The 9,496-nt window shown below is 43.1% G+C and overlaps 1 protein-coding gene across 2 annotated transcripts in view; it reads right to left on the bottom strand.

The window, feature by feature from the left end:
• Positions 1–9,496, bottom strand: part of LOC101849318 (pleckstrin homology domain-containing family M member 2) — a 24,344-nt gene that overhangs the window by 1,542 nt on the left and 13,306 nt on the right. For both annotated transcript variants that reach the window (XM_005106266.3, XM_005106267.3), the window contains exons 11-17: positions 8,736–8,891; positions 7,300–7,397; positions 6,642–6,786; positions 5,596–5,759; positions 3,203–3,434; positions 2,418–2,594; positions 211–330 (exon numbers count right to left, since the gene is read on the bottom strand). In XM_005106266.3, the coding sequence (XP_005106323.2) occupies positions 211–330; positions 2,418–2,594; positions 3,203–3,434; positions 5,596–5,759; positions 6,642–6,786; positions 7,300–7,397; positions 8,736–8,891 (1,092 nt within the window). The remainder of the gene's footprint in view (positions 1–210; positions 331–2,417; positions 2,595–3,202; positions 3,435–5,595; positions 5,760–6,641; positions 6,787–7,299; positions 7,398–8,735; positions 8,892–9,496) is intronic.

Raw genomic sequence — 9,496 nt, 5'->3', positions numbered from 1 at the left:
CCCCCAATACACACATAATCACGTATCTCACAAAAGGAAAACAGCGGAAATACAGAGCTTCGATCCGCGTCACTGACATGCAAGCACTGCGACAGAATCTGCGCTTCAAACATTGGAAGGTGAAGACAACCTCGAGACCATCTTAAGTTAAGCTAAATTGACCGTCTGCATGGACGAAAATGGACAAAAAGAGCCATACATGTATCTCACCATAAATATTTCCTTCCACGCTTCGCTGAGAGCAGCTCGATGTCTGTCGAGATCCGCGGCCGAGGCAAAGTAGAACACCCACTGGACGCTGGTCACTCCCGACTCCTGGGATTCAAACTCCTGACAAAACAAGGCAAAACACTTACAATAAACTCCTGACAATACAAGACAAAACACTTACAATAAACTCCTGACAATACAAGACAAAACACTTACAATAAACTCCTGACAATACGAGACAAAACACTTGTGTTTTAGTAAGAGTTTTACAGCACTTGCAACACAATAAGGTCATACAAGTGCCAAAGATTAGAGGTGTTACAAGAGAGTAACAAACACAAAAAAGAAGGAGGGGAGATACAAACGATAGATGTCTGATAGGAAAGAAGAAGCAAACCACACCAGAGCACCCGCCAACCACCCGCATACATATTCTGATTTCAAACCATAGACAGAAAGCAAAGAAGAAATAGTCAAAACTTATTATTTTGATTTCAGACCATAGATCGTGAGTGAAGAAGAAATAAATAATGATAATATAGATCTATATTATCGACATGTCAATATAATATGACACCAGGAACAAAGAGCACAAACCAAAAGTACAGAATACACGCCAAACGTAGATTAATGCCTGGGTCAAGTATTTAGTTGTGCGTAACCTCAAGAGGCTTTATCCGACAGCACCGGGCCCCCCCTTATGTACGGCTAGCTCCTTGAGGGGCACAATCAGTGCTTGAGCTGACGCTGTGGCCTCCTTTCGTTATCTTAACGGTAAGCAACATCTTGACTCTTTATCTCCGGCAAGCCGCTCACAGCTGACAGTAATTCGGGCACATTCCTTTACGACGACTTTAACGGCAAATTACTTTTTAGCAATTTCTGAAAACAAGTCTCTTTTCTCGGGAGATAACTCATTAGATGAAGAAGTATCGAAGTAGGTTCACTTGTTTATATTTAAAGACCAGTTTAGTGACATATGTGTCAATTTTAGATTTCGTACCAAAATAGGGTTCCAGCATAGTGGGTTTACCTTATCCCCTTCGGAGATAAAGAGTTAAGCAACTCAAGTATTACAAGCCTGATAATAAAATATGGAGCAACGTCCAGAGAGTCCAGTGACACGGGGTTCGCAAGGGTGAGTGGTCGCTGGGGCGTGCCCTTGGGCAAGGACTAATAACCCCGGCTCAAAGTTGTTATTGTTTTTGTTGTTATCGATCCAGCAAAACCCCAGCTCAAAGTGAGAAAAAACCCAACAAGCAACAACAACAAAAACCCAACAAACAACAACAACAAAAAACCCACCAAACAACAACAAAACAAAAAAAGTTGGGTGCTGCAGAGTGGTAACCAGCAATGGCCTGTTTGTTAAATGTGAAGCGTGCGGACAAAATGAGTTACTTCTCTGATTCCAGCCCTATGGAAATAGATACATCACACTTATAGGTGAAGCTTTTACAATTTATAAGTATGAAATAATAAAACGGCATGCAACACTTAAGAAAATGGTATCAATAGGAAATCTATAAATCTGACCCTAGAGTCGAAAGCAGACGACAGAACATTGTTAGAGAGCGGGAAAAGAGGTGAAAGAAGACAATTTTAGAAAAGAAAACTTTCCGTCGCTATCCGGATTCCAATTGTGGACAATTGAATGAGAGGTGAACACCTTAACCTCTAGGCCACGAGACCCTCCCGATTTTCAAGCTTTCCGTGTTCATGCTATGTGCTCCCGACTGTATAAATCATCATTATGTGAGGCAGCGTGGTGAAATCAGGCGCTCGTCAAAAAAATAAAATCGAAGATAAAGGCATTTTTCCATCAGTTTTGCAAATTTTATCTTTTTTTTTTTTTTACCTAAACACCTTTTAGTTCATATGAAAACACATTTCCAGGTGAATTTTACTGAAAAGCCTTGTTTAAAGGTACCAAAGTATGTAATTTTCAGTTTTCAAGAACTCTTAAGCTACTGAAGTTACCAAACTTTGGCGGCCATTTTCTGATTAATTTAACCACTGAAACCAGGCTACCTCACCCTCTTCAATCGCAAATATCTCGACTTCAATTCAGGCTAGATGGATATTTTTTTCATGAAAAGCAAGGAAAGTAAATAAGCTTTCAGATGATACCAAAAACTCCACATGCCCGAAAAATTGACGAGTGCCTGATTCCACCATGTCGTGACACATATTCTCCTGCCACTTACCACCACGCAGTAGGTCGGGTCTTTCTCGTCCATGGCGATGGCCGTGATGTCCTCGACCTTGGCCCTGCCCAGCGTGCGGAAGAACTTGGTCTGCAGGTCCTCGTGACACATGAGTAGTGTGCCACAGGCCAGCACCAGACAGCAGGGTACCAGAGACTTGGACACCGTGTTCTGAGGCTGGGTGGAGGGGAGGGAGAGAGAGAGGGGGTAAATTGGTCGTTTTTAAGCACAAGAGAGGCTATCCCGAAAAATGCTGTTATGAGAAAATCGAAAGTAAAGTGTTTTTGCCACTTGTTAAGTTTCTTTAAAAGACAAGGAGAGTTTTCTCTATAATCAAACTCATCTCCACCCAAATCCCTTCCCCCGCCCCCCACCACATACACACACACAAACCCTTGACAAGTACTCACCTCTCCCCATCCCCCATAAACACATTCACACTTCCCGCCCCCGTCCCATATCCTTCTATCCCCCCCCCCCCCCCCCCCAGTTCTCACCTCCATTCCGGTAGCCCCACCCGGGCAGAAGGGAGGCCTCCAGAAGGAGATTTGGCTCCGTGCCCCCCCCCCCCAACCAGTACAGTACTCACTTCCATGCCTGTAGACACAACCAGACAGAAAGGGTGCCTCCAGTAGGGGATTTGACCCCGGGCCCCCCCCCCCCCCCCAACCAGTACAGTACTCACCTCCATGCCCGTAGACACAGCCAGACAGAAGGAGTGCCTCCAGTAGGAGATCTGACTCCGTGCCCCCTCCCCCCCTCCCCCCAACCAGTACAGTACTCACCTCCATGCCCGTAGACACAGCCAGACAGAAGGAGTGCCTCCAGTAGGAGATCTCCGACTCGGTGGCCGCAGACAGCAGCCAGCTGGGGCCGTCGGAGAGAACCAGTTCGAGGCAGTGCTGGCGGTCGGCTACGGTGGTCACTCGGCAACCGATGCACTGGTCACCTCCCAGACCCAGGTACCACGTTGGCCGCGGGTCGCCTTTGTTGTTATACACACACAGCATTCCATTCCTGCACAAAGAAAACACCGGAACATTTTTTTTTTTTTAAACATACAAGAGGTTAAAAGATAACCATCACTCATCTTTTTCTGTATAATCATACAATATAAAGTCTTTTTTTTTTTTTTTTAGTAGAGGTTTTACGGCACTTGCAGCACAATAAGGTCAAATAAGTGCCGAAGATTAGAGGTGTTACAAGGGAGTAACAAACACAAAAAAGAAGGAGGAGAGATAAGGACAATAGAATCTAGATGTTTGATAGGAAAGAAGGAGCAAACCACACCAGAGCACCCGCCAACTATCCCTAAAAAAAATTTTTCAAAACATACAAGAGATTAAAAGATAACCCATCACTTTTTCCATATAATCATACAGTATAAAGTCTTAACACGCATACACATAACAAACACACACATAACAAACACGCATATAACGCAACAGGCGCATGGCGCAACACGCACATAGCACTACACGCACATAGCGAACAGATTGTCAGATTCCAAATCTTTTCTTATACATGTATATTCTTTGTATTTTTCGCATTAAAAAAAAAAGTACATAGTGATGTCCATACATAACGTAAAGATTTTCTCTTCTTTGAGATTTCGCTTTGTGCGTGCTATTTACAGATGCCCACATGGTGCAGAAAGACATTGAAAGTCATAAATTATAGTTGTGCCACAAGAACTTTTCCAAAACACCAGAGAAATAAGGTATTCCGGGGGAGAAAAGTGCCCTAAAAAGAAAATGGGAGGATGTCGGTGAGTAAATACTGGGTGACCCGAGGGTAGATGAGGCCCTTTTACTCACAAAAAGGTATTTTCAGAGGCCGAACAACACTCGACCCCCTGGGAGGGGAACAGGCTGAAAGAGAACAGTCCACCATGCACATGAAAATATTATTCTTTTTTATTCTTTTTTTTTTTTGGTAAGTGTTTTACGGCGCTCGCAACTGCATAAGGTCATATGAGCGCGCAGGATACATTAAACATTTTCAGTTGGTAGGAAATTTAGAATTTTGCCTGGGTGGCGGCCGAAGCCTACTCTTATCGATTTTAGACCACCAAGGGATTTTTAATGTGCGCAACTTGAACACGGGACCTCCGAGATTTTTCGCCCTTGTCCGAGAAGGCTAGGCGTAGATCTTTCCTACCAGAAGATCAGCGGTGTGGCTGAAAGACTGCAGTAAGAAGGAGCCAAGGAGTGGCAGTAGAAAGGCTGCAGAAAGAGTCAGGAGCCCAGAGGAGGGGGCAAAGGAGGTGAGGGGGTGGGGGCAGAAAGTGGAGACGAAAGCAGACGATAGAACATGGTTAGAGAGCCGGAAAGGACGTGAGGGAGATAATTTTAGAGAAGAAAATTTTTCGGTTACTACCCGGATTCGAACCAGGGACCTTTGAAAAAGAGGCCAAAACCTTAACCTCTAGGCCACGAGAGCCCCTTTGAAAACTTTAAGAACTCACTCTTGAAACAAACATGTAACAGAGCAGCCTCTCTCTAACCACATCGTCCGGACCAGAATATAAAAATGTCATTATAGAGAGTTGTCGAAAAGAAGACCAAAGATGACATGGAGGCGAGCGGTACAAGCAGAAATGGAAACGGCGGGGACATCGTGGAAACAGCTAGAAAAGGATGCACAGGACAGGCTCTACTGGAGAAATGTTGTTGATGGCCTATGCTCTACTATGCTTAAAAGCGAACATATCAAAAATGGGACTTATCCTGTGCTCACTCTTCTCCTCATTAAAGACTGAAACTTGGTACTTTTGTCGCCTGGGAACTATTTTCTACAAAGTGCACTCTTTAGCTGAGTACACTAGGGATTAAATAGTTCTCAGGCGACAATATGTTAATTGGTCGCTTTTAAGCACAAAGGGGCTATCCCGAAAAATGGTGTTTTGAGAAATTCAAAGGTAAAGTTTTTGCCCCTTGTTCAGTTTTTTTAAAAGACGGGGAAAGTTTTCTCTATAACCAAACAAATATACACACCAATGAAACCAAACTTCTCCTATAGGTAGGGCAACGCCCACTTTTGGAGTGGGTGAAGATTTCTGGAAACCCCCGAAACCGCTTGTCGTTAAAAGTGACCAATTGCCTTCGCGTTATCATAATTAAAGAATAGACATATAACCGCCACTTTTTTTCCAATCAAGTCTTTTGAGGAAACTGACCTGAGCTTACAGTAGACGGGCTTCCACACGTAGCCCTTGAACGGGTCCTGGACGCGGAGCAGAAGAGTTCCCTCCCTGCTCACCCCGTCCATCGTCTGAGACTCGGAGCTGGCCGGGTCTTCCCAGAACACCAAGGAGTAGTCGCCGACCGTCACATCCTGGGCCTACGTGGACACGGAAATATGGAGGTACAGTCGTGAACAGAAATATGGAGGTCGGTCGTGAACAGAAATATTAAATATGGAGGTCGGTCGTGAACATTGATATATAGATCTAGACATAAATATGGAGGTGGGTCGTGAACAGACAGAGGTCGGTTATGAACATTGATATATAGACATAAATATGGAGGTCGGTCATGAACAGAAATATACAGAGGTCGGAAATGAACATTGATATATAGACATAAATATGGAGGTAGAGTCATGAACTGAAATATATGGAGGTCGGTAACATCATAGCCCCAGGAGGTCAGGGTTCAAAGGGTTAATAATAAAAAAAGAGATAGCATTTGTACAGCGTAAATCCCCGCTCAACAGCAAGCTCTATGCGCTTCACAATCCATACTATTACCTCAGCAGACCTGAGAGTATTCTGAAACAACCCCAATTTCCTGGGAAGCAAACAGTGCAAGCGGCCATTATGGATGCTAAAGCACTAACATACTACACAAGATCTTTCACTGTCTATGGCCGGGTACCCATTCCCACCTGGGTGAAGCGAGGTAAATTCCTGTTAAGTGCCTTTCCAAAGGACACAACGTCAGGCCCGCGGTTCGAACCCCGAACCTGCAACCTCACGATTACAAGTCTGGTAGCCTAACCACTAGGCAACCGAAGCATAAGGTAATTTTTATTTTTATTTTGGGTAAGTGTTTTACAGCGCTCACAACTGCATAAGGTCATATGAGTGCGCGGGACACATTAAATTTTTTTCAGTTGTTAGGAAATTTTGAATTTTGCACGGGTGGTGGTCGAAGCCTACTCTGTATAAGATTATTTGAGCGTGTTGACAGGCACTTCAGCATGTCGCAAGTCCTGGCTTACCTCACAGCTAAGCTCCTTCGAGATGTACTTCCTGAGAGCAATCTTCTGCAAGGGCACCTCACTCCCCGTGCTGAACCTCGAGCGAACAGACACAATATGCTCGTTGGCAAATTTCACCGCCTCTGTCAGACACGCTTGGATGGCCCTGTGAAAATAATGTTTTTAGATTTAGTAAGAGTTTTAGGGCATTTGCAACACAATAAGGTCATATAAGTGCTGAAGAATAGAGGTGTTACATGTGACTAATGAACACAAAAAAAGAATAAGAAGGAGAGATCAGGACCACAGATGTTTGATCATATGAAAGAAGGGATTAAACCACACCGGAACAACCGCCAACAACCCGCACTGGGCCAGTTTCGACGACCTACACAACAAGTAACAAATGTGAGGCGTGCTGACAAAATGAGTTACTTCTCGCAATCCACAAATGGAGTTATTGGCCAAAAATCAACACTAAGGTCAAATTAGTAGATTTTCTATTGATGCCCTATTCCTTATGTATAACATGCCTCTTGATATTTCATACTTATAAATTGTAAAAAACTCCACCTATAATAAGTGTGAAGTATCTATTTCATAAGGCTTGAATCCCAGAAGTAACTCATTTTGTCAGCACACTTCACAAATATTACAGGTGACAGCACCGGTCACTCACTGGGTCAGGGCCTGGTGACCAGGGGTCAGCCAAAACCTCTGCTTCTGTCGCTTCGACTCTCGGCTCTCTATGTTCATCGTCTGGTCGTTCAAGCCCGTCTGAAAAGACGAAACATTTAATAAAAATAGAATTATGAGAAACTTCAACAGCTTAAACACTTTGCCATCACAAGGCTCATATAGTACAAATTCTTGCCATCAAAGGCAAAGGCATTTAGGGGAAAAATCCAAAGAAACTTGGTGGTAAACATCGCCGATCGACGAGATGAGGCGGAAAAGTGTTAAATATGATCAGCCAGCTATAAGAATCTTTCTCCTTTTTCTCTTAAAAGAATTCTTGAGCTATAAATAAAAACATTTTTCACTCATCTACTTTTTAGACGAACGAGTGAAAAAATTAATTCTCTATTTAGCCTTTACTCTTGTATTCGTATTGGGGACATTTAGAAAGAAATCTTTCATCGTATAAAAGACACATCTTTTCAGGTATCAAAACCCTTCCAATATTATCAATATTTTATTATTTCACGGAGAAATATTTTTTAAACTCTTTTCCATCACAAGGCTCATGTAGAGAAAAACACTTGCCATCAAAGGCAAAGGCATTTTGGGGAAAATCCAAAGAAACTGGACGGTAAACATGGCCGATCGGTGAGAGGTGACAGCAAGGTGTTAAACCATGTCAAATTAAATGATAAAATGACCCCTCAGACTGATCATAAGTAACCATAAGGAGACTCCACAGCACATTTTCAACTTCAAAATGTCATTACTTCTTCTTTCCAATTTAATCAAAAACGTCACAGTTCATTAACACTTTGCAGTCACACAGCTAGCAGTACAGAATACCCAATCCTGTCACCCAGCCAGGAGAGTGACTGCAACGGACTTCTCGGGCCTGGCCCAGGTGACCGGAACGGATAATTTTCACTGACGCGCATTATTGTACCAAGTGACCGCAAAGTGTTAGATTTAGCAGTTGTACCAGCCTCTTGCTACTGGTGGTGTGTGCACAGGAGGAAAGTCCTACTCAAACGTAAAGACATAAATAAATCATTACTCTACAATATTTTTTTCAGTTTTAGTAAAGAGTTTTACCGCACTTGCAGCACAATAAGGTCATATAAGTGCTGAAGATTAGAGGTGTTACAAGACAGTAACAAACACAGAGAAGAAGGAGGAGAGATAAGATAAGATAAGATAATACTTTATTATCCCAGGGGGAATTTTTTCCTGGCTGTACAGGTCCATAAAAACACACGCAGGCGTAAATAAAAAATCTAAATTACACATTACTCTCATTAAAATTCAACATGAAAAGAGAAGTAAAGATCAGGACCATAGATGTTTGGTGGTAGGAAAGAAGGAGCAAACCACACCAGAGCACCCGCCAACCACCCACACAACATTTTAAAAATCTACAGGGAGGCAACCTACGCTGATGAAGATGAGATCGGTGAGCTTTGCGTGGGAGTGCAGGAGAAACTTTCGGTTTTCCCTCTTGTAGCGCAGCAGGTAGAGGCAGTGGTCGGACACGAGAACAAAGATGGGCTGGATCTCGCCCTCGGTGTGGTTCTCACGGGTCACAAACATCTGCGGGGGGGAGAAAATGGGACATTGGTTGTTTTTTTGGGGGGGTTTACTTTAGTGAGTGTTATACAGCACTTGCAATATAATTAGGTCCGTTTAGTTTTAGTACAGGTTTTACGGCGCTCGCAACTGCATACGGTCATATGAGCGCCAGAAGATTAGAGGTGTTACAAGAGAGTAACAAACATAAAAAAGAAGAAAGAGAGATAAGGACGATAGATGTTTCATAAGAAAGAAGAAGCAAACCACACCAGCCAAAGAATGTTTGTTTTAGTAAGCTTTTACGGCGCTCGCAACTGCATATGTGCCGTAGATTAGATAGAGGTGTTACTAGAAGGGATGCCAAATGATTTTTGAAAAAAAAACTGAAAATGAGCGGAGCATCACATCTCACCTAAACCAAACCTTGTAAAGCTTTTAAATGAGGAAACAAAAACATATTCTCTCTTACCTCTCTCGGATGAGAAAAAAAAAGGAAAAACCGGACATTTGGCATCCCATTACCAGAGAGTGACAGACACAAAAAAAGGAAGAGGGAGAACTCCGACCACCAGCAGAAAACAAAAGCACATTTTGTGAACACACACACATGCACATACAAACCAAAC

Source organism: Aplysia californica, unplaced genomic scaffold (genome assembly GCF_000002075.1).
Source record: "Aplysia californica isolate F4 #8 unplaced genomic scaffold, AplCal3.0 scaffold00523, whole genome shotgun sequence".
Lineage (NCBI taxonomy): Eukaryota > Metazoa > Mollusca > Gastropoda > Aplysiida > Aplysiidae > Aplysia > Aplysia californica.
Note: the sequence above shows the minus strand (reverse complement) of the source record. Positions and strands in the feature narration are given on the sequence as shown.